Raw genomic sequence first — 25659 nt, forward strand, 5'->3', positions numbered from 1 at the left:
GCTCTGAGGTCCTGAATTCAGGGCCCTGTGTTTCTACAGCAAGCCCTGCACCCATATCTTGAGCTCCCTCTTCAGTGATTTTTTTTTTTACACAAATACACAGTTCAAGTTTATTTATTTTGGATGAATGAATAAATGCATGTTGCCGTGTTTTATTTATTTGTTTTTTAATTAGCATACAAAGTAACACATTTTCTAGTGGCCTCTTCATGGCTATCTCGATTCCTAACCGTTCACTCTGCCTCATCTCTCCAGTGTACACTTCTACTCGCGGCATTCTACCTCCCCACTCCATCACCTGGGTTCTGTGACCCTCCCCAGTCAATGTCCCCCCAAACCCACGGCCTTAAAGCCTCTATATTCCCATCTCATGGCTCCTTTCTAGTTTCCTGACCTCTGCCCACACTTACTCCACATAAGTTACACATATAAAAATTAGTGACTGGTGAGGCTGGAGGGATGGCTGAGGTTAAGAGCACTGGTTGCTTTTCCAGAGGACCTGGGTTCAATTCCCAGCACCCACATGGCAGCTCACAGCTCTCTGTAATTCCAAGAGCTGACACCCTCACACAGACATGCATGCAGGCTAAACACCAAAGCACATAAAAATAAAAATAAACAAATTATTAAAAAACAAAAAACTTAGCGATTGGCACCTAGAGCTGTTTAGGTCTTGCAGTTCTTTATGTACTCTGGTATTGATCCGTGTGGAAAGCCCAGCTGTCAGGGGCCTTCTCTCATCCTGTAGGCTCTGCCAAGAGCTCATTTCTAAAGATACATATTTCTAGCGTAAATCATTCACAATGGAAAAGAATGAATTTCTCAGGTTCTCATAAAGAATTATAAGATGCTTTAAAATTCTTACTTAGCATTTATTAAATGTTTAATAATTCCTCTCAGTATAGAAAAAAATATATATATACATAATGTAAATACAGTGTACTGCTGCTGGCTAGCTCAGTCCATGGAGCATGAGACTCTTAATCTCATGCTGTGGGTCCGAGCCCCATGTTAGGCTCCAGCTTTGGTTCTGGGTTCTGCTTCTGGCCTTAGGGTATCCCGGTGCCATTGCTCACAGATGCTAGACTTGAAGGAATGGTGCTTAGCTAGGTAGGTAGGGCAGCAGGCTCTCCATGCAGGGGTGAGTGTGGAGGAGGGGCAGAAAAGCCTTCTCCAAGTAGGTTTTCAGTAAAACAGTTCCTCATTATGGGGGAGGGGGATAGTGACTACATAAACCTTGGGTGAGTGGGTTGGGTGGGGGTTTCGGGGTGACTGTACATCATTGGCTGGGGCTGAGGTGCTGGGAATGCTCATTTGCATGGACAGGAGATCCAGGTGCTAGCTGGACATCTCCTTATAAGGAAGTAGGAACTTTCAACTTGAAATCTGGTCACCGGGGGTCAGGACCACCTCAAGGGTGGCAGAGATGCGGTGTCAAGGCTGTGTGCACTGGGACACACAGGCCCAGAGCTCGGAGGGAGCAATCCTTACTTCTGCAGGCCTCAAGACCAGATTTTCAGGGTTTGGGCACATCTGGACCAGTTCTCCCAGTCCCGTGCGTAGCTCACTTGCCCCATCGTGTAGAGAACCAAACAGAGTATAGTCTTTGGTAGATTACAGTTGTCACCTCTAATCCCGTATTTCAAATGCTCATGGTAATTCTATGATCATGGACTAAATTTTGAGGAATGTCCTAAATTTGAGGTATAAATAATACACTTATATGACTGAAAATGTTATTTCTTTTATGTTATGAAATTCCACGTAACAGTGCATTAAAAATAAGGTTTTCATGTTACTTTATAGCCACATTTTAGTTCTACTCAGTATTCCGTGGATTAAGCCACTGAGACCTAGAGTAGACAGGTAATTGACGTGGCATGAGTCAAATCCATTTCTTCTGCTTGCTGGGACAATAATGTGCCTGGTACTTTTACTGTGGTAAAGACAAGTTCATGATTTATTGATTATAGATATTGAAAAAAATAACATATGATCATTACAGTGGGAATAGTTTTTCCAGACTTTTAAAAATACCTAAAATGACACCAAAAGCTATAGCTATGACCACACATGAGTGTGCATGTACGTGGTGTGTGTGTGTGTGTGTGTGTGTGTGTGTGTGTGTGTGTGTGTGTGTGTGTGTGTAGTGGTCAGCCACTTGCACCAAGATGCTTCAGTAACTGAGAGACCACATTACACAGTGGGGTCCGCACAGTCATGTCACCTCATCACCACATAGCGTAGCCATCCTTATTATTTCAGTATACATGATAGGTTGCCAGTACTGACCGGCAAGCTACTTCTTAGAACGCATCTCCTCTGCTCTGTGAGGCAGAACTGTGCAGTTGCAGAATGGGTCATTTCTCACCACAGGAAGGAAGGAAGGAAGGAAGGAAGGAAGGAAGGAAGGAAGGACGGACGGACTTAAGTGAGTCTTGGCAACATTGTGCTAAGGGAAGGAGCCTGGCCCCACGATCCATCTGCTGTATGACTCTGTACACAGGAAAGCACCGGACATTGATGACATAGACAGTAGATGCCCAGCACTGGGGAGGAGGGCTGGGGAGTGGCTGGTAGCTACAGGTATGTAGTTCCCTTTTAAGATGACGAAAACATGTTCTAAGACTGACAGTGGTGACGGCCACACATGCAGCAGGTACAAACAGCCGCTGGTTTGTATACTTTAAATGGGTGGTCAGCACTGAGCTGTGTCTCAACAAAGCTGCTAGTCACACCTGGTCTGCCATAACTCCCTGCACGAAAGAACACATTTTCCTACCTGTATTTGCGGTGGACCCCAGAGCTTATTAATCCCTAATAGATATTTCCTGCCATTTTCCTTCCTCTCCATCACACGGACGTTCTGTGGTCATTGGTTAGGACCATATCATCTGCCTTCATTGGACACATGCACACCGCCTTCCGATACATTTTAAATGTATGCATTACTGATCTGGCACCTCCCTGTGGGAGTCAGAAAATCCATATTTTTAGAAGGTTTGAAGTTCTCCGTGAGACAAGTAAGCCTCTCGGTGTTTAGGTTCCATATGCAGGCAGTGCGCTTGCTCTTTGTGATGTCACCGCGATGGACAGTGGTTCAAACGTGGTAAGTACTGAGAAGCTTGTCTAGCACCCCACTTTCCTATAATTAACAATTGAATAGGAAAGACAGAAACGAAGGACTCTTCATCAAGTGAAGCCAGTTATTTTACGACTATCCAGACGAGCCGCTCAGCTGGCAACGTAAACTGCAGCACAGAATCCAGACCATCTAAACTGGGCTGTCTGTTTAAATCTGCCATGACCAATTCCTTCCCTGCTGACAATGTTGGGAAGCAAATAGTGGCCACTTAGAAGTAAATCAGAAGGATGCACGCGTGTGTGTGTGTGTGTGTGTGTGCGCACGTGCACTCGCACATGCATGCTCACAGGCTTCTGTGTATGTGTCTGTGTGTGCCTGTGTGTGTGCTGGGGGGGTAAATATGTGTGTATGTATGTGTGTATGTATGTGTGTGTCTGTCTATGTGTGCCTGTGTGTGTGTGTGTGTGCATGCCTGTGGGGGAGGCTGTGTGTGTGAGAGAGAGAGAGAGAGAGAGAGAGAGAATGTATGTGTGAGTGTGGGCCAGTTTATCAGTAATAATTGAAAAAGAAGCACCAGTAATTTGAGAGGGCATGAGAGTAGGTTAGGGAGTGAGGAAGAGTGGAAATGATATAAACACAGTCTTGTGCACAAAAGTCTCAAAGCAAAATTTAATTTTAAAAAAATCAGAAAGTTGGGTTGTTATTGTCTTCAACCTTGGAAGTGTTTAGTTTTAGTTATTTCCTTCTTGTTTGTCTTTTTATTTAATTTTTAACTATGTTTATGTGCTGTGAGTGTTTTAAGTATATAAAGTGAGCACAAGTTTTCAGAGACTAGGGTCACCAGATGACTATAAAGCTATAGCTACAAGGTGCTGTAAGCTGTCCAACATGGGTGCCGGGGATCGAACTCTTGTCCTCTGGAAGAGTAGCGTGCACTCTTAACCACAAAGCCATCTCCTTCGCCCTTGCTTGGTTCTGCAAGTTGCATTTTGTTCATGTTGATTTTGAGGCAGTATTCAGGGAACTGGCCAACGCTGGTCGGCTTGGTGCCTTTCAGTCACCTAGAGTTAACACACACGCCGCCATCTCCCTGGCTGTGACACAGAGGGCCAAGCCACACTGGGCCACTGTGCTGCTATGGAGGGTGCCATCTTCATGCAGCTCACAGTCTGGGGAGGCTCCCTCTGAAGGCTTGGGGGAGAACGAGAGGCCATGGGGTCAGCTGGGGTTAAAGCACCAGCATTCCAGGCCTGCTTAGGGAGCAGCCCGGTGACTGAATGATTAACCAACCAGTAAATTATTCAGTGAATAGTACTGAGAGGCCTGGAGGACAGGGGTGAGGGGGAAGATCGCAGGAGCCTGTGTTCAGACTGAGCCGGGGAGTGGACATACATTTACGTCGTGCATGAGCTGATATGTTCTGCAGCTATATCTGTAGACTCACTGCTACCAAAATTAATTTCCATAGACACGTTAAAGCATGTAGATATGCAATAATATGTGACTTAAGGGTATGCATTTTCCATTAGCATCCACAAATAGATGTAACCACGCAAGATCTGGAGGGGCAAACGTGTGAATCTTTGTGGGGAGAAAATAAATGTGAAAATTGGCGTGCAGAAAGCGCCCCCAACACACACACATACACACACAAACACACATATACATATACACACACAAACACACCTACGTACACACACAAACTTACACACACAGATACACGCAAACACACATACACACAAACACATACATACATACACATACGCACGCACACACACACACACACACACACACACACACAGGATGGTTTGGTACTGTTTTCTGGGGAGGGGAGGAGCGGGGGGGCTGAACCAGGCAGCAGAGAAGGTGCTGAGTCAGGCAAGAGTTATGAGGTCAGTGCAGAGTCAAAAAGAATTGAAGGGGCTTCATAGGGCATCAAGGCACCGTCCCTCCCTAGCTCCACACATGATGCAACTGCACCTGCTTGTCTGGACCAGCAGGCACTGGGAGGCGGTGGCAGCAGCCACAGCTGTGACTAGGCAGCGGCAGCCCTGCCAGCTCCCGCCCAGCTCTCATTGAGAAAAGGGAAGTGGAGCAGGGAGGGGGTGGAGAGCTCCCTGCAAAGCCGCCTCGGAACAGCCAAGGAGACTCCTGGAATGGGCACTGGACTCTTCTGACGTGGCGGCTCCGTGAGAAGCTGAGAGACTGAAGAGGAAAAGGAGAAGCCTACGGAGAGCTTCAAAGGCTGAGGGGTACCATAAAAGGAGCTGGGGAGTCCTTTGCAAGGATTTATGGAGCCCTGGAATGCATTCTGGAGAAGGTGCCAAGGATTTCTTCCCCTTTCCCTCAGATGAAAGGAGCCAGCCAGGACTGTCCTGAAGTACTCCCGAGGGACCTTTTGGTCATTGTTCCTCTTCCCCTATGCACAAGGCTATTTGCTGACCTTTCTAGAGGACTTTCTGTCCAGCTGAGAAGACAGTTCTTAATTAACGAAGCAACTCTTGCCGCGAAGGGCAGCTTGCTTGCTGCAATTCTTTTCCTGTGACATTTTGGAATGTCTGCAGAAACTTAAAAAACAAACAACAACAGCAGCAGCAGCAGCAGCAGCAACAGCAACAAAAATCCTCAAAACTCCATGAATTAGGCAAAAGAGAAAAAGAGGGAGAGTATTTTGTTTTGTCTCTTACCAACGAGGAGTAAATGAGAGGGTACCTTAACTCAGGACTTGGATGACCAAAACCCCGGGAGTTCTAGGAATCAGCACTTCAGACTTGACACATAAACAAACATGAGAAGGAGGAGCGCCTGTGAGCTTCCACACACACAGGCGGGTCTTAAGGAAGCCTGAGCTGTTCTCACAGCTTGGGACCCTGTATGATGCCTGAAGACCGAAATTCTGGGGGACGTCCCTCAGGTGCCTTAGCATCGAGTCCTTTCATCCCCAAAACTACATACAGAAGAATCAAACGGTGCTTTAGTTTCCGGAAAGGTCGGTAGATGGTGTCCTAATGTCCTTCTTATGAGGGTCTGAATGTCTGTTCATTGCAGAAGCTTTCGGATTGGCTAGGCTCGGGCAGAATGGGGGGGGGGGGGGCTTGGATATGGAGGCCTTAGCACTGCGTGAGACGTTGCTTGCCTAGATTGATTTTTCCGAGGTTCATATTGACCTGTGTCTTGCTGTCTGTGCGGGTAGGTGGGGCTTACGGGTGGATCACTTTGACTGACAGGGAACTAAGCCAGTCTGAAAGGAGGGGCCAGAGTTCTCTGGGGGGGGGGGTGCGGGGGGAGGGCTTCCCTCTCCCTGATCCAGCATCCTTGTTCTGACCTCTGACACAGGACCTTTCCACATCTCTCTGTTCTGTGTCCCATCCCTTTGGTTTTCCAAATGGAGCCTTGTGCCAAAATATTGACAGTCAGATTCTCAGTGGGACCGTGATCGGTCCAACATTGGCTAGACAGAGGAATCACCTTGACTTCCCATGTGTATTATTGGGAAAGAACAAACATGGTGGGGGACTCTAATGACTTATACTCAACAAGACAAACTAAGGCATGTCTGAATTGAACTGTTTTCATGGAGTTAAAGGGTATGGCATTAGTGAATTAAATTTAAAAGGGTGGTGGGCAATTTTTTTTTAATTCCGTTTGCCTTAAAGGGACAATGGTAGGGTGGAAGGGCCGTTCAAGTAGAGCAATTATAAACTCACTGCGACTGACTGAGCCAGCAGCTCAGTTGAATGATAGAGAGCTCTTACTTCCCCTCCATTTTGGGTCTGGCACCTCTTAGTTATTATCTCCTGCCTTGCAACCAACCAAAAAAAAAAAAAAAAAGGGAAAATATGAAAAGTCAAATACAGCGGGAGAGCAGGGAAGAGCTATGGCCGTGGTCACATGTTATCAGCATGGCATTCACTCATGTCCCGGCTTTACCTGTAAAGAAATTAAATGTGAAACGCATAGCGTTAGCTCTCATGATTTATAGATCTGTGAGCACTCCACAGCTACCGTCAGATGACATCATTGATAGGGAAGTTGATGGGGACATTAACTGAACGAGGCTCAGAGACCAAGCTTTTAAGGGTGTGGCCTCTTCTTAGAGCTTCCAGCCTTTCAGGGGTAACTGGAGATCTTTGGGGTGTTGTATTTAATGCCTCTTTGACAAAACAAGGCACTTGTTCCCACCTCCCTTCCTCCAGTGCTGGAGAACCTACAGTACAGGTATGGTAACACCCACAAGCCTGCTGTGTACCTTCAGTCTCCTCTCTCTTTCCTTAAATACAAAGGGAAAGGCAGCTGTGAGAAGCAAGCCCCTCCATGGGGCCAGCACAGGCAGACACGAGAGAGCTTTCTGGTGACCATTTTTACAGTTGTCTTTTCCTTACAAAACCTTACTGGTCTGTGGGATGTTTAATATTTGAGTCAAGGACTGAGAGAGATTTTGTCTACAAAGTGCTGTGTTCTGCTTTCTGTTGGCAGCAGGGAGGGAGGGAAGAGGTACAGGGAGCAAGCAGCCTCTCCCCTGGCTGCACAGCTGCAGCTCTGCAGTGGGGCTCAGGGAGGAGGGTCCTCAGCTGCTGCAGCTGCGCTGTCGCCTTGGTCACCCACCGCCACATCACTGCACGAAGCGCCGGGACTGCACATCTTAAAGTTCTGGTGCTACAAAGAATGCCCTCCCCTCTCAATCCCGGTCCCAAAACTGTGTCACCCTAAGGAAAGTGTGGCTTTGTGCTTAGCTGACTCTGGTGCTCAGGTGTTTCCCAGGGTGGAGCTTCCAGGCTCCTCTCACACCCACATGCTGTTTCTGCAAAGGAGTGAGCTGGGTGTGTAAAGCTCAGAAAGCACCCAGATTGGGGGAAAAAAAAAGAAGAAGAAGAAGTGTTGAGGTGGCTGGTTTCCTGAGCCACAATTAATTTTTGTTTAACGGTTACCAAGGGTAGACCATGAGAAAAAAGAGACTCTCTGGGTTTCAGCAGCTTTAGAAGGGCGGGTAGAGTGGGGGACGTCTCCAGGTGCCAGGCCTGGCAGTCATCTTTCTGATGGTTTTTCTTCAGACCTGTTCTGGCCCTCCCTGCCCATTCAGCAGCTCCCTTTTTTTACTTGAGCACTAATTAAGGTCACTGAAAAATGTTTCCTCCCTGGGTTTCTAAAAACCTAGGAACTAAGACACAGCATCAGGCAGGAAGCTGGGGTTGTGGTATTCTGGGTGTGGGCACTGGCAAAAGAAAGATTATAATAATGTAGTTTTGACCTGTTTCTTTTTAAACTTTAAAATTTTATCACTACTGTAAGCTTAATATTAAGAACTATTTTTTTCCTGTGATTAGAAACTAAATTAAAATGTTAACTGCTAACTCTAAGTTACCAGTTGCCGAGCGGTTATCCATAGGCTGTGGCTCATTACGTATAACCTTGTAGAACATCGGGGGTCTGCCCTGGGGTATCTAAAACCACACCTTAGGTTTCTGCACTTTTATTACCTCAGCCTGCTGTCCCCTTACACTAAGTAGCTGCTCTTTACAGACGACAACATCCCTGGCTATCACATCCCTCATAAATTCCTGCACCATCACAGTCTCTTTATAAAGCATGACCTGATCTCTATTTCTACAGCATGCTCTCAAGCCTTATTGCACACGTCAGAACTTTTTTTATGAGCCTGATATGAGATAAATCCTACTTTGCACAACTAACAAAACCCTCTAATGAGTTCCACCAGTTACCTAGAGATAGCCTCCTCCCCCCACCCCAGTTTCCCAGGCTAACCCATTTCTTCCCACTAAACACATATTCTACACCATGTCTTGCTTTTCTACTTTGTGCCCTCCCCCATCCAAATGTTACTCTTTCTTCAAGGCATGCACGGTCCTCATCTCACACTTCTAACCGCCCAGCCTTGTTTCGTAGCCTCCTTAAGCAACATATATGTAGTGGACACACATGTTGCTTTATTTCTGTTCATAGTGAAGTATAGTGATAGGCCTATTCAGTTAATATCGAAAGTGAGCTGGGACCTGGTTAAGTGATTGTGCATACCCTGGTGCTTATAAACACCTGGAACATTACAACATTTTCTGTATTCTCCTGCAGGTCTGTAAGCAATTTGAGATAAAATACAATGACTTCATAGTTACGGACAAACAGCCAAAATTATCTTCAGAAAATGAAAGCTATTTATGTTATAATCATGGTTTGTCGTTGTTGTTGTTTTTTTTTTTTTAATTGATTTGCCCTATCAAAAAACTATTCTCCAAACGCATATAATTTTAAACTGTGTTATTTGTGAGTGAGTGGCATTTTTGAGTCTCCACCACGTGATGCTGGGCATGGAAGAAAGGCAGAATGGGTGCTTCAGGTAATGACTCTGTAGATTCCTCAGGGACAAAGAAATAAGTGAATCACAATCTGTGATAAGCACCCCACTAAGCACTGTATGGAGCCCCGGGTGCTTGTGAACCAAAGGCTGACTTTGTGGCTCATCTGGACACACAGAGGATGACTTAATCAAGGTGGATTTGAGTTTTCTCCTCTCTGGTCCTAAGAGAGTATCCAGCATTCTTCCAACAAAATGCCAGAGTTGAATTAGTACCATACACCGGCAAAAAGACTCTCAGAATCATCTGTACCTGTATTTGTAGCGTGCATATTCTGCTTTGTTAAGTGTGCGGCCTGAGACAGGTCATCTGGCATCTTTTGTTTTTCTGGTTGCCAAAGAAAGAGTCCATTAAAAACACCCTTTAGGGGGAAAAGAAAGAAAGAAAGAAAGAAAGAAAGAAAGAAAGAAAGAAAGAAAGAAAGAAAGAAAGAAAGAAAAGAAAGAAAGAAAGAGGTGCATGCAAGTCATCTGGCTTGATTCCTAGATCTAAGTGATGGTGTCTGCAATTGCTGAACTGAGGCGAGGCCACAGTGTCAGCCTGCTCGCCGAAAACACACTCCTTGTTTTTCCAAGTCTTTATTCCCTCTTCCCTTTCTCGTTCTGACAGACAATTGTAGCCACTGTTAGTTGCTATGCATCTTAACTCTTAGATTTGAAGTTCTTCATGGGAGTTATTTTTTGCACTAGGGAGCTGGTGATGGACAGAAGCAAGCCTCATCTGACTGTCATTGCTCTGTACTAACTCAGCCATCTTTTATTTTGACTTATCCATTTACGAAGGGTGGGTGTTTATTGAAAGTTTTCATGGTCCTGATGATACCAGAATTTCTGTGTTAAAAGAGCTGCAGTCATCAGAGGAACCAGAATTTTTTTTTTCTCTTGGCTGAGTGTAGGATCTGGCAACCAGATGAGACAGAAACTATACAACAACCAATGGCAAAGGCCTGCAGCCATGACTAGGAAGTTCGATTCCTTTCATCAGAAGACAAGGACTATTTTATCTCTATAAAAATTAGTAGCACACCCCATTTTGTTTTATGAAATTATTCATTTGCTTTGTCTAACTGAGAAGATAACATGTTTTCATTTTATGCATGCACACTTCATTCCGCGAATGTTTGCACGTGACTTTTGTCTCCCCCACGTTGACACTACACTTCAGGCATCTGGGGCAGCAGATGTCCCACGGAGATGACTGTGTATCTGCTGAACATCACAAATTTGAAAATATCAAATCTAAAATGTTTTAGTGATGACAATGATTCCACAGTAGAAACGTCTACACCACGGAGCTCTCTCAAGGACAAAATTATTTAAAATACTAAATAAGGTGAATCTTACCTAATGTGTATAGATGTTCTGAAACATTGGTAAGCGCCTTGATTAAAGTTGAGACCCATTGCTAAAGTACCTCATTGTATAGGCAAATAGACTCAAATCCAAAATAAGTCTGAACTCAGAGCCACTCTGGTTCATGCATTTCAGACAAGGGGTCCTCACCTAGTTGGCACCACCATAAACTCCCTACAGCTCTATTGAGAACTTTTAAAACTAGAAGCAGATGCATACAGAAGACTTTGTAAATAGTAGAAACGCATAGGTGATGCTGTGTCCACTTAATCTTTATTTAGAGAGCAACCTAGAATTAGTAGTATTTAAGATCACAATCTGAGGAAGCACTAGCAGCAATGGCGAGTCAGACGCAGCGGCTTCGTGGGTCCAGTGCAGACAGCTGTTGACTGAATCGTCTGTGAAGGGGTAGAGGTCAGGTTTTGGGGAGTTCACTGCACGGGAAGATTTGTTGACAAATCTGGGCCAGTGGACACCATTGGAAGGCAAGAGACAGGACAACACCAAGATCTGATTTAGAAACTGCAAGGAAACCATTGGGCAGCTGTCTCTAGGACCTGAAAGGTCCTGAAAGGGAGAAGAGGCTCAAGTTCAGGAGACTCAGAAGCCACAAGAACTGTTTGTTTGTTGTTTGTTGTTTGTTTTTTTGAGACAGCATTTCTCTGTGTAGCCTTGGCTGCCCTAGACTCACTTTGTAGACCAGGCTGGCCTCGAACTCTCAGCTATCTACCTGCCTCTGCCTCCAGAGTGCTAGGATTAAACACGTGCACCACCACTGCCCTGGCCTGAGACAGGAACTTTTAAGGCTGAGGAAGTTCAGGAAACTCATGATACCCATTGTCGTAGGGAAGAGGGTGGTCTACGGTGGAGCTGCGCTTGGGCAGGCAGGTGTAGAGCGGCAGCTTGCATGAGTAGTTGCTCGTGCTGAGTGGCCTTCAGTGGTGCAGGAGAGCTGAATCATCCATGGTCCCCTAAGTAGCCCCTGCCCCGCCCCCTGCACGCCCCACAACTCAGTTCCTGTAAGCAACCACCAGTCATTTGGATTTTCACAGGCTCCCCATCTAGGATGAACAAAGGTTTGCTGTTGTCACCTCAGAAAAGTCAGGAAACAATCACTGTGGCAAGAAACAGTCTCTAATCTAATGTGGCAGCAAGGAGTTTGGAAGCAAACACGTGAGAGTTTGATAAGTGATAAGACGAAGATGATGGGTTGGGTTGGCTCCCAGACCAAACTTCCGTGAGACGGGAAGATAGCTGGGACCACTAGATAAAATTTAGGTCCTAGGCAGTCAAAGAAGGCTCGAAGGAAAACTGAGGTGGCTCATTTTAAATGCGTCATGTTTGTAGCCAGTTATAGTTTACAGTTACAGTTAACGCTTGCAACCCTTTGAGACGAGTGGGTTGGCAGTAGGGAGAGGGGAGTCCAGTAAAAAGACCAGAGGTTTGAGGTCAGCCTGGGTTTCATAGCAGGACCCTGCCTCAAAAGAGGGGGAGGGGCGCGTGAAGAGGTTTAGAGACATTGGTGTTGAAAGGGTCCAAAGAGGCACCTTACAGTGCAGAGCTTGGGTCATAGACCGATCTGAGAGAGAAACCTAGGACAAGCCGGGTCTGTGGGACCACATCAGGACCAACACAGAGGATGCAATGAGGAGACTAAGAACAGAATTCAGACAATTACTGCACTAGGGCCAAGAGGCCCAGAAGACATGGGGTGTCTGAGGTGCTAGAATCCTGAGGACAGAAAGAGCCAGGAGGAAGAGTGAGGCTGGAAGTTTTAAAAAGGATGGAATGAGACATAGGTCAACACAAAAAACCAAATGACGACGACAAAGATAAAGCAGCTCGGAAAACGCAAGCTTCATACAGCAAACAGGGCCAGATGTCAAATGGCGATTAGTTAACGGGTGGATGGAGGTGACAGTGCAGCCAGTTATAGCAAGGAAGGAGGGGGGTGGGCAGTTATGGGACACAGAGAGTCCAGTTTAGGTTTACTTATGTTCAGGAAGGCTGGGCCTTGAATACTTTTATCTGACCACGTTCTCTCTGTGGATGGTGGCCCCTCACTCCTTAACTCTAAACCCCACGAGAAGGGAGGGAGACTGTCTCAAACTGCAGTGGACACACCTTCCTCACGTATAGTAAGTTCTTCTGCGTGAACTGTGTCAGTTTCTGGGAGAGGCTTTATGGAGCACCAGTGTCCTGCAAGGGAGTAAACAGAGCACACTAAGGACACCCAGATGGGCCAAGGGCAGTATTACTGGGGAGTGGGTCCTCACTGGGACTCTAAGTGGCCATTCCTGGGGCTCTTTGCATGTTCCACATACAGAAAATATTCTTGTTAATAATCTCCTAATTAGTGTGTCTTTTCTCCAGGCTGCTAGGGGACACATGAGCATGTTCTTTTTTTTTTTTTTTTTTTTTTTAATGTTTGACACTGTATTGCTCCCCTAAAGGAATTTTTAAATCAGGCAGTGTTTTTTGTTTGTTTGCTTATTCATTTGTTTTATTCTTAAAGTACTTTTTTCCCACCAGTGCATTCTCTCAGGAAGCTCATACCTACCATAGGATGCTGGAGGCAGAGGGTCCTCTCTCTTCCAGAGCTATAGATGTGGTGTCTGTACCTATTGGCAGTTCTGATTCTCCGTTGTGAGGTCTAGCTCCACAGCAGAAAACTAGCATTTCCCCCACAGGGGTTACACATCATGTGGACAGTGTCTACATGTTTTATCTCTTTTACACGGCTTATTGCCAAGTGAATAAGTTTCTTGTGGTAGAGATGAAATCTCTGGGCAACATCTCAATGAAATGTCACGGGGCTTTTATTTCTCTGTGTGTTTGTTCATTTGGTTGTATTTTTCCTCTGGTTTCTATATCCTCAGTATTATGAACTCCTCTTCCTTTGGTGTGAGGGGAAGGGCTGAGGTTGAATAGCTAGGAAACAGAGGGACTCTTTCCCTCACTCTTCAGCAATTATCCACACTAAGTAGTGTTGTGTAAGCAACTGGGCCCACGTGACTCTAAGATCCCTCAGCTGTGAACAAATTGGCCTCGCTGTTTACTAGCTTTGTCACCTTTTGACAAGTTCGTTGGTAAGTCACCCATAAAGCAGCGGAGGTGCCTGCCTCCTGGGCCCTGGGAGAGTAAGTGGAAGAGTGCAGATAAGTGCCTGAGACGACGCCTGCCATGCAGAGCTCGGCCGTTGTCAAACTTTAGAGCTGAAAAATTGTGACACTTGGCTCAGTTCGAGAACTTTCTAATACTTTAAATTCAGAAATTGAAGACTCAGTGACAAGTGTGATAAAGGAGGTGAGTGACACTTGAGGATGAGCAAAGGTTTTACAGAGAATGATGCAGACAGAGGAGCCCGTACTCCTGTCACTGGAGCCCTGACCTGAGCAAGTGATGGAATCGCTCTCAGCCCGCTTCCCCGTGTATGAATAACTATAGAAGTCGCTCTACATAGCTTATGAAAATGAAGGACTATATGGCAAGGACTTAGTATATTACATATAATAACCATACGTTTCTTGCTACGCTCTCTAAGGAAACCCTTATTTTAACATAAAGAACTTGAGGTGACACACATCCAAGGCAGACCAGCTCTCCCTTTAGCATCTCCTGAACCACTGTCAAAAAGAAATTCTGAGGGCTTGAAAACTTGATTTTACTCTACAGTTGGATAAAAACCGCATCCTGAGAGTGTGGTGCACACTGTGGTGCTCATGGGAGTTGAATGAGAACAGCTTTCCTGGGGTCTTCCCTGGACGTGGGAAGAAAACCTCTGTCATACATCTGTCATTGTCATAGGTCATACATTTGTCATTACATTACCAAGCGGTATGTCATGTCCAGAGTGAAAACTCACAGACACAAAGTTTACTCTTCAATACTGACACATAATATGTAAATGACCAAGCAGTGCCTGGAAAGGCTATTTTCTGAATTTGGACAAGATAGCATCAACGCATCAAACTCAAGCTTCATTTTCAAAGACCCTACAGGCAAAGAGGCGATGATCTCCACTCACGAGCAGTCTGTTACCTTGTTTTTAAATCATTAGAGCATTGCCAAAGGGACCACACCAATGGATTAAAATTCTGGGGGAGGTTTCCCCAACTTATAGAAAATGCGGGACTAATGGTTCAGTGGTCCTTTAACAAGTGGAGACTTGTTTTCCTCATCTTTAAAAACTACCTGGACAAAGGTGGTGCTGATGCTAGGGTTGGTATTTCACCCCCAATACCTCTGTTCTTCATCCAGCTTGTGCCCTGTGCCCCATCAGTCAGAAATGACATTCCATTGACAGCAGTAACAGAGTAATTATGTAAACAGGTAAAGTAATTAGCAATAAATTTTACCAAAGAGGTTAAGGATCTTCACAATGAAAACTTTAAAACAAAGAGCAAAGAAAGTTTTAAAGTAAAGTCAACTAGAAAGAAAACACCTCCTCATGGATCAGAAGAATTAATACAAAACTGTCCATGCTGCAAAAAGTGATCCACAAATCCACACTGCAACCCTCAGTTTCTTCACAGCACTAAAAAGAAGCCATTGTTAACATTTATACAGAGCCACCACAAACAACAGCAAAACCTGGCATCTCAAAAGCTGTCTTAAACAAAACAGAAACTACAGAACAAGCCCACAGTAATCAAAAGAAAAAGGCATTGGCTGGTAAAACTGGATATAAGTATGCCAAACAATGAAGCCAGATTCTTACATCTCACCAGCTGCAAAAATTATCACAGATCGAATTAAAGACTTAAATGTAGTACTTTAAATAGTGACAGTACAAAAATAAATCACCAGGAAACACTTCAGGACATTGGAATGGAATTTTTTTATATTTAAGATATTTAAAGTACAGAGGACAAGACCGAAAGATGGAAAATGCAGTTGTATCGAACTATGAAGATGTATTTAGAAGAGAAAAGAGCAGAGTGAGAAAACAAGACTGCACGTGGGAGAAAAGGTTTGCAAATTCTACATTTGAAAAGGCAATGCATAGACTCAGAAAACTGCATTGTAAAATAACCAGGCTTTCAAAATGGATTATAGACCTACATAAATAGTTCTTTAAAAAAAAAAAAAGAACTAAATTACCAGTAGGTGTATGTGAAAAGGCTCAGTATCATTAATCATCAGGAGAATGCAAAGCTGTCACTTCACTCTAGTAAGAATGTTTGTACCAAAAATCCAGAAAATGGCAAGTGAGTGCTGACCAAAATAGAGGAAAAGTACAACCCTTCCAGGTTGATGTGGATATTATTTAGTACAAATATTATGATAATCCAGGATTTTCCCAAAACCAACATATATATATATTTTCTGTTCGATATGTATTTTTGTTGGATATAAGTATATAGTACATATACATACCATATTTTTTGGACAATAAGATGCACTTCCCCCCCACCCCTCCCTGAGTGAGGGGAAATTAGGGTGCGCCTTATGGTCTGATTACTGTTTTTACTATTTTTCTTTTTTTTTACTGCTCTAAAAACTAGGTGCATGGTTTTAGAGCACTATGGTCAGGTGCATCTTATGGTCCAAAAAATATGGTATGTGTGTGTGTGTGTGTGTGTGTGTGTGTGTGTGTGTGTGTGTGTGTGTGTGGCATTCTAACCACACAGCTTAGAAACACACACCTTAATTCCCTGACTATAGGTCCAACTGGGACATAACTAGCAGAGAAGAGCTGTAAACTACTTGAGGAGATCCAGCCCCTATCTCATGACCTAGAGCATCCCCCCATACCCCCAAATCCCGGCAGGCCCCTATCTCATGACCTAGAGCACCCCCCATACCCCCAAATCCCGCAGGCTCAGGGACAATGCCAGGGACAACCAGATAGCTAAAGGCATAAGAACAGAATCAACCAAAAACCAGGGCAAAATGGCAGCAAGCTTTGGATATCTTAACATAGCTGAAGCACAGAAAAGTGATCTTAAATTTACGCTTATGAGGATGGTAGCAGCCTTTAAAGAGAAAACAATAAATCCCTCAAAGAAATACAATTAAAAAAAAATAAGGGCCTATAAAGAGAAAACAAATAAATCACTTAAAGAAATATAAGAAACCACAATCAAACAGATAAAGGAAATGAATAAAATGTTTTAAAAATGGAAATAGAATCAGTAAAGAAAACACAAACTAAGAAATCCTGGAGACGGAAAACTCAGAGAGCAGAACAGAAAACACAGAGGCAAGCATCACCACCAGAATACAAGAGATACAGGGGGAAAATCTCAAGTCTAGAAGATACAATTGAAGAAACTGATACATCTGTCAAAGAAAATATTAAATCTAAAAAAATCCCTGACACAAACATGCAAGAAATCAAAGATACCATGAAAAGACTAAAACTAAGAACAATAGAAATACAAGAAAGAGAAGATTCTCTGGCTCCAAGAACCAAAAAGATTTTCAAGAAAATCATAGAATAAAATTTCCCCAGCCTAAAGAAAGAGATACCTTTAAACATACAAGGGGCTTACAGAACACCAAATAGGTTAGAACAGAAGAGAAAATCCTCCCACCACATAATACTAAAACACTAAATGTAAGGAACAAAGAAAAAATATTAAAAGCTACAAGAGAAAAAGGCCAAGTAACATATAAAGGCAGACCTATAAGAACCATACCTGACTTCTTAGCAGATACTCTAAAAGGCAGAAGAGCCTAGGCAGGTATCTTACAGACACTAAGAGACCGTAGATATCTGCCCCAACTCTTATACCCAGCAAAGCTTTCAGTCACCATAGGTGAAAAAAATATTCCGTGAAAAACCCAAATATAAACAATCACCTATGCACAAACCCAGCCCTAAAGTAGATACTAGAAGGAAAACTCTAACCCAACGAGGTTAACTACACCCAAGAAAACACAAGATATAAATAACTTCATAACAGCAAAACCAACAGAAGACATAATACCACCAACAAAATTATAATAAAAGGAACTAACAATTGTTAGTCATTAATATCTCTCAACATCAATGGACTCAACTTTCAAATGGAAAGACACAGGCTAACAGAATGGATGCATAAACAGGCCCCAGCATTCCACTGCATAAAAGAAACACACCTCAACAACAAAGATAGAGATGATCTCAGAGTAAAGGTCTGGAAAAAGGTTTTCCAAGAAAACAAACCCAAGAAATAAGCTGGAGTAGCCATGCTAATATCTAATAAAATAGACTTTCAACCAAAATTAACCAAAAGAGATTGCGAAGGATACTTCATTCTCATCAAAGGAAAATTCCACGAAGAGGGCATCTCAATCCTGAACATCCATGTCCCAAATACAAGAGAACTCAGATTTGTAAAAGAAACATTATTAAAACTTAAATCACACATTGATCCCCACACATTAATAGTGGGAGACTTCAGCACTCTAGAAACTAAATAGAGAAATAATGAAATTAACAGATGTTATGAATCAAATAGAACCAGAAGATATCTACAGAATTTTTCACCTAAACAGAAAAATACACATTCTTCTCAGCAACACATGGAACCTTCTCCAAAATCAACTACATAGTTGCCACAAAGCAAACCCCAGCTGATACAAAAAAACTGAATTAACCTATTGAACTTTATCAGATTACCGTGGACTAAAGCTGGACGGCAACAACAGCAGAAACAACAAAAAGTTTACACACCCATGGAAACTGAACAACTCCCTACTCAATGACCACTGAGTCAGGGAAGAAATAAAGAAAGAGGTTAAAGACTTCCTAAAGTTCAATAAAAACACAATAAAAGCAGTACTAAAAAGGAAAGTTCATAGCACAAAGAGGAGCTTGCAGAGACAGATGCAGCAACCAAGGACTGAACTGATGCCCCCCTACACAGATGTGGCAGATGGGCAGCCAGATGTCCAGTTAGAATTCCTTTCAAGAAGAAAACCAAATATCCACAAGAGATTCTCTTCCTAGGCTGCAGCTTAGGATTTGGCCACCTTACAGCAAGGGAGGTGGAGGAAGGATTTGATGTCCTGGCTTCTAAAGTAGGAATGTCACGAGAAAACAGGCGTGGGAATGGCTGCTGATTTTTTTTTCTTTTTTTTCTTTTTTTTCTTTTTTTTTTTTTTTTTTTTTTTTTTTTTTTGAGACAGGTTTCTCTGTGTAGCCTTGGCAGTCCTGGACTCGCTTTGTAGACCAGGCTGGCCTCGAACTCACAGCGATCCGCCTGCCTCTGCCTCCCGAGTGCTGGGATTAAAGGCGTGCACCACCACGCCCGGCTGGCAGCTGAATTATTGATCAGTGTTTGCCACACCATTATGCAGCAACTGCTTGTCCTAAACTGTACAAAGGAAGCTACATCGCCTGTTACTGTCTCCACTGCCCTGGAAAATGCCACTTCCTAAAATGAATATGTGAGCTTATTTGTGTGAGATTTCATGCCAGGTGCAGAATTCTTTGGTTTTGGTGTGTGTGTGTGTGTGTGTGTGTGTGTGTGTGTGTGTGTGTGTGTGTGTGTGTGTGTGTGTGTGTGTGTGGTGTTGGTACCATTTCTACTGGGGCTAAGAATACACTCTCTAATAGCAAGATGTTTATCGCTTGGAATGTGACGAATCTGCATTATGAATCTTCAAATAAATTATATAACAGATGGGAGCGAAGCCATCTGTTGTTATTGTCAAATCCTTGAGTTAACGGCTGCTGAATAAGCCTTTTAAGATTTACACAATTTCCACACATAACATTTGCTTTTCCTCCCCTTTTATGAAACTCGCATGAGTTTATCTAAGCACAGAATAACCCAGGAAGGGGCAGCAGCTGGAAACCCCATCCGTTGCGTGAGGGTATGGGTGAATGTGGTTGACCGCCAATGAGAAATAGCAAACAAACACAGACACTTGCGCCGATTCCAACCTGTGTCCTTTACAATGATTTTGAAAAGAAAACAGCAACAAATAGGGATCTATGTTTTACCATGATCTTTCCTTTTTCCAGGTATTTTTGGACAGAAACTGGAAGACACAGTCCGGTATGAAAGGAGATACGGGAACCGGCTGGCACCCATGCTGGTGGAGCAGTGTGTGGACTTCATCCGGCAGCGCGGGCTGAAGGAAGAGGGCCTCTTCCGGCTGCCTGGCCAGGCTAACCTCGTCAAGGAGCTCCAGGATGCATTCGACTGTGGAGAAAAGCCGTCCTTTGACAGGTATGTAGGGCCGGCCACGGCTTGACCGACCATACCTCATATGATGCTCAGACCGGGCAAAGGGACGTCATGCCTGAGTGTCTGACTGCTGTGGTGGATGTGCAGAGTGGATTGTTAAATTCGACAAGACCACTTTGGATTAATTTTATTAAGTAAGTAACAGGAAAAATTGTAGCTTCAGTATTGTTTCCTGCCATTCTCTTTGCCCCATCTTAAAGCATTTTTCTCACTCTCGACCTCTGAACTAGAATTCAAACTATGTTGCCCTTTTGTATTGGGAAAATACATCTATTGTTTGTGATTTTAAAAGGTTTATTTTTTTTTTTCAGTTAAGGAATATTTCAAAAAGTGATTGGTGGAGATCCAGGTGTTGGCAATGTAATTTAAGTTGTTTCAACAATAATGTTATATTTAAGAATGCGTAGCTCTTCCATAGTTGAGGGTGTGTTCAGAAAGTCAGAAATACAGAATTGTGAATTGAAAAATAGCAAAGCTATTTAGTGTACTTAAGAGTCCTACATTGCTGATATTTTGTGAATGATCTTCTTTCACTTTAAAATTTAATAGAAAAATGAACTTTTACCTTAATATAATTTATAATATATGGCAGAAACTTTTACACTCTGAAAGTTGGAACATGCACCTTCCTTCTGACATATTTGAAGACAGACGTTCAAGACAGAAGAACCACAAGCCACGATCACTGACTGCATCACGCATCACCCTGCATTGCCCTACCAGCATGCAATGCTATATGATGGCCGTACTCAGGCTAACGGCATTTACTGGGGGCATAAACTCTAATGTCAACAAGGGTTCAGTTCGTTATACTCCTCCTAAAACAGTCGAACTTACTCTGATTTTTAAAACAAGAACTATTTTTTAAAGATTTATTATTAATTATGTACGTACATGTGTATTGTGAGAGGATATACACATGTGTGTTCAGGTGTGAAGTCCAAAAGACCATGGAATTGGAGTCACAGGTGGTTGTGGGCCACCCAACATGGGTGTTCTCCAAAAGCAGGATGTGCTTAAGTCACCCCCCTAAACAGGAGTTTTATTCCCATAAGTAAAATAGATATATGAGAAAAAAACTTAAATACAAAATTGTTTATTGTAGATTTTTACAAAAGTAAATCTATTCTCCTAACAGACGAGTAATGAAATAATGGTTCATTTGATACAATAAAATGTTGTGGATATCTTAAAATTTGGAGGAAATGCTAGCTTTACATTAAGTTTCCGTTGCTACAACAGTGTCTGAGATAACAGACTTCAAAGGAAGGATGGCTGATTCGGCCCTGGCGCTTTGGAGGTGTCAGCCCATGACAGCTTGATGCCTCATAAGCCAGAGATAAGAAGCATGTGGTGATGGGGAGGGGAGAGCGGGGCACAGCTGCGCAGCTCCTGGCTGAGGCACAAGAGAGAGAAAGAAGGAATGGGCTGTGTTTCTCTGTCCCATAGATCCGCCCATCCAAACATCCCACAGTGGCCCTCAAACAATGAGAAGCCCATGCCTGCACCTGGGGACATATGTCTCCGGCAACCCCAAAGCAACACAGAACGACACACAGAAAAATAAATCAAGATCAGTTATTTTGACTGAAATCCTTCCCTCCCTTTTACAAAGGTTTAATAGGTGACTTGTAAAACGCTACACGTGCCCTTTGAGAGAGATGAAAGTGGGTCAGAGGAGAGGACATCCTATTGAGACTTTAGGCGAGAGTAGCATGGAAGAATGGGGAAATAGTGGGACCCACAGGGTCCTGGAAGCCTACAAGAAGAACTTTATGACAGGCAGATCTGGGTCCTGGGGTCCTCCTCAAACTAAGGCACCAGCCAAGGAGAATATAGGCAGTAAGCTTCGAACCCCTACCAAGACCTAGCCGACAAACATGATATTCTCCACCGTTGAGTGGAGAGTGAGATCTGACTCTCACACGAACTCTGGTGCCCCTTTTCTGACCATGTCCCCCGGATGGGGAGGCTTGGCGGCACTCAGAGGAAGGATAGCAAGTTACTAAGAAGAGACTCGATACTCTAAGAGCATATATAGGGGGAGGAAGTCTCCCTCAATCACAGACATAGGGGAGGGGAGAAGGGAGGAAGTGGGAGGGAGGGAAGAATGGGAGGAAACAGGGGAAGGGATAACAATCGAGATGTAATATGAATAAATTAATTAAAAAGGATATACAAATAAATATACGATAAAAACATTTAATGTAAAAAAAATGATTTCAAAACTAGCAGCAGGGGATAGTCTTGAAGACTGTCCACGGGCCATGTCTAGGACAGTGTTATCTTCCTCTGTACTCTGAAGATGAGCAGCGGTTACACAGAACACGACAGCCATGCCACAAAAACAGCAGCTCGGCTGGAGCGAGTGTATGATTTTCGCATTGAGTTACAGAGGAACCAGCCGTAGTAGAATGTTTCATGATGAACAAAACAACTCCCTCTACAGTGGATTTCATAAGGCAGCGATACACTTTATAATGCCCCTTTCAAATGGGCTTTTCACATTTATGCTGGTAAGAGTGCAGCATGTCTAGAAACTAAGACTGCCATGATACGATGGTTAATATAGTTTGTCAAGCCGATAAGATTTAGAGTCACCATGGAAACAAAGCTCTGGACATGTAGGTGAGTGAGTTCGTAGATTAGGTTAACTGGAGCAGGAAGAAGTCGTGCCCTAAGTGTGGGTAGTATTCCATGGCCAGGAATCCCAGCCTAAATGACAAGCAGAAAGCGAGCTACCTACTGACATTAAATATGGTCCTGCCCCATACCATCCTGTCCGCAGGAGACTGTGCCACCAAATTAGGAGCTGAAATAAACCCTTCCTCCAGTATGATTTTGTTGCAGCCAAAGAAAGCTAGCCAATGCCATGGGCTTTGTTATTTAGATCTTATGGCAAATCTTTGCCAATATGGGACGTTGGAGGGATGTTTTACATAATGTAGGACACCTGTAAGAACGAATGTTCCCTACAGCAAGTGATCCCCAAACCAAGTGCTCACCAGCCATTGGCTTATAGTGAAATACTGTATGTATTGCCTTTATATAAAATATGATCTTATGCAAAATATATGCATTAGCGTATGATACACATCATGTGTAAACAGACAGAAAAAAATATAACACATAATTTCTATTGCCAAGGAGATTTGTGAGGTGTAAGTCTTTAGAAGTTTCAGCTAGGCCTCTTATAGCCATGCATGATGCTTTTTGCTCACCTTTGTTGTCTTAGAATTCTACTCAAGTGGTTCCAAATTCCAGGTACCATGATGGCTCACAGTATCCACTGCTCCGTGACAAACCATGCTGACCTTGGTGGGGGAAGGGCTGTCAAAATGCCAATATCTTTTGACTCCTATTTGGGCAATGCTTGTCAGAGAGATCCCATGTCTATTCCACATGGTCTTAGTGTAGCTGTGGTGTCCATGAGAGCTTTAGTAAATACATTTGGATGCCTAAGATGGTGTGACCAGAGTCACCATGGCTGGTTGGGTGGCATGCCTGCTCTTTGAAGTCTTATATCCTTGGGGACTTCACCTTTCAGCCGGTGTTGGGACTCTTTTCACAACAGCTTAGGTCTTGTGTAAAACAAAGCCACAAAGGCAAGGCCTAGAACTAGATGGAGTAAGACAGACTCCACACTATTAGGCAAAAGCAAGTAAAGGCCTACTCAGGTTAAAAGGAATTTTTTTTAATGAGTTTGCGTCTTGACAGAAGCAGAGGTGTAGAAATAGAGAGGCGGGGTAAATTACCCTCACCGCCTTGGGAGGAGATGTGGAACGCTCATTCATTTACCAGGTGTCTCTGGATTGCCCCTGTCTAGACACTGTCCTAGGCAGAAAGGACAGACAAGGTCTGTTCTCTTCTAGAATCTTCATTGCTAGTGGCGTGAAATGACCAGTACACAACAAATGTAAAGATACTTGCACACAGTGATATGCGCATGATACTTCGTGTATACAAAAACTTAGGGACGCCGCTGATTTTAGAAAGAGGGAGAGAAATCCCTGGGTCTGGGATCTGAGCAGGAAATAGCAAGAGCAACGCGTGTGTGGCACAACATGATTACCATCTGCTTTGCTAGGGGAACAAGAATCCACAAGTGCCAGAAGGGTGTCACTTATAGACAGAGATTATTTTCCAGAGGCTTCTCCAAGTAGAGTGCTCTGTCCCACCTACACGTTAAGTTAACTGGTTGGATTTTGTATTTATCATATAGAAGTCTTAACAGATTGCATTAAGAGGTAGGGAGAGTTGTCTGGGCCATGCATTAATTAAGGTTAATCTAACCAGTTTCCACCCTCCCCCCAAAATGATAATAGGGTAAGGGTGTGTGTTCTCATGTGCACATTTGTGTTTGGAAACTTTCTCATAATGTCTTACACAAATAACAAGATGTAAGTGAAAGCTACAGAAATTTATCATGGGTTCGCCAGGGTTCTCTAAAGGAACAGTATTGATATAACAAATACATATGAAAGGGAGTAATTAGACTGGCTTACCAGGTAGGGTCCAGGTAGTCCAACAATGGCGGCAGGATTCATGGAAAGCTGGGGTCTTCAGTCTGCATTGGAATCCTGAAGAAGTTGCTCTGAGATCAGTGCAGGAGGGACACAACAACAGGGTAGATGGGCTTACTGGAAAGAAGGCAAGCAGGCGAACAGCAAAGTGTCCTCCTGCCTCCTTTTATCTGGGCTTCCGGTGAAGCTACTCTGTCTTGGGTGTGGTTCTTCCTGCTTCAAGCACTCCCATTGAGAAAATCCCTCCCAGGAAAGCAGGCCTGCTTGGGGTTCAGCTGTTTCCAGGTATGGTCAAGTTGACAACCCAAGATTGCCATCACAGTCAGATATTAAATTAAAATCAACATTAAACAAACTAAACAAACAAATGTCCTTCCCTGTGTGTTCTAATCATGGTTGCTTTCATCAGAGCCAGAAGGATTCAGTTTTAACCCTGATCAATCAAGATGTATTTGCTGAAAATTGGAAAGACTTGAGGAGGAGTAAACTTGATTACCTGAGTTGCCAGGAGTGCAGGTCAGTAGCTTTCTAAGTGAGAAGATGACAAAGACAGTTTGCTATCTGAATAGTCACCCAAAATTCTCTATAATGTTGGAGCATCTTTTTCAGCCTTCCATCCCAATATATCTGACAGACATATTTGTTAGGCAGAAACTATAGAGAACTTGCTTACCTTGTATTGGCAGAGTTTGGCCGTCGACTCTGCCTGCATCCAAGCTTGCCCTATTTTAGGCAGAATTCTGTCTGTGGTAGAAACAAGAACATTTTGCTCAGTGGCTTCTTTGCTACATTTGAAGCCATCTCCATAAGGATGCTCTTTGATGCTCATCATCCTCTTTGAGGTAGGCTGGGTGTTGCCAGAGTTGACCTGTCTCATTGTCAGTGAATCTTTAAAATAATAAAAACATTTTTAAATGCCATATTCTGTATGTCTCTGAGGTTTTTGAAGAACTTTTCTATTTCACCTTATCTTTCTACAGAATCATATCTATCATACTTAAGATTGTATATTTTGTGATACAAGTAGACTAGTGATTGACATGACCATGATTTCATCAACTAACAATTGACTTGTGTAACTGATTTATCCTAAACAGCCTGCAATAGCACTTTCAAAGTATTGGAAGTAAACCTTGTCTTATA

General features: G+C 43.5%; 1 protein-coding gene across 5 annotated transcripts in view; it reads left to right on the forward strand.

Moving 5' to 3' along the window:
* The window catches only part of Arhgap24 (Rho GTPase activating protein 24), a 310110-nt gene that overhangs the window by 253577 nt on the left and 30874 nt on the right, over positions 1 to 25659 (forward strand). For 4 of the 5 annotated variants that reach the window (XM_051170759.1, XM_051170762.1, XM_051170761.1 and 1 more), the window contains one exon: positions 19768 to 19975. In XM_051170759.1, coding sequence (XP_051026716.1) covers positions 19768 to 19975 — 208 coding nt within the window. Of the gene's footprint in view, positions 1 to 5744; positions 6075 to 19767; positions 19976 to 25659 lie in introns of those variants that run through there. The other variant, XM_051170760.1, reaches the window with a different exon arrangement.

Source organism: Acomys russatus, chromosome 28 (genome assembly GCF_903995435.1).
Source record: "Acomys russatus chromosome 28, mAcoRus1.1, whole genome shotgun sequence".
In the NCBI taxonomy this organism is placed as follows: domain Eukaryota; kingdom Metazoa; phylum Chordata; class Mammalia; order Rodentia; family Muridae; genus Acomys; species Acomys russatus.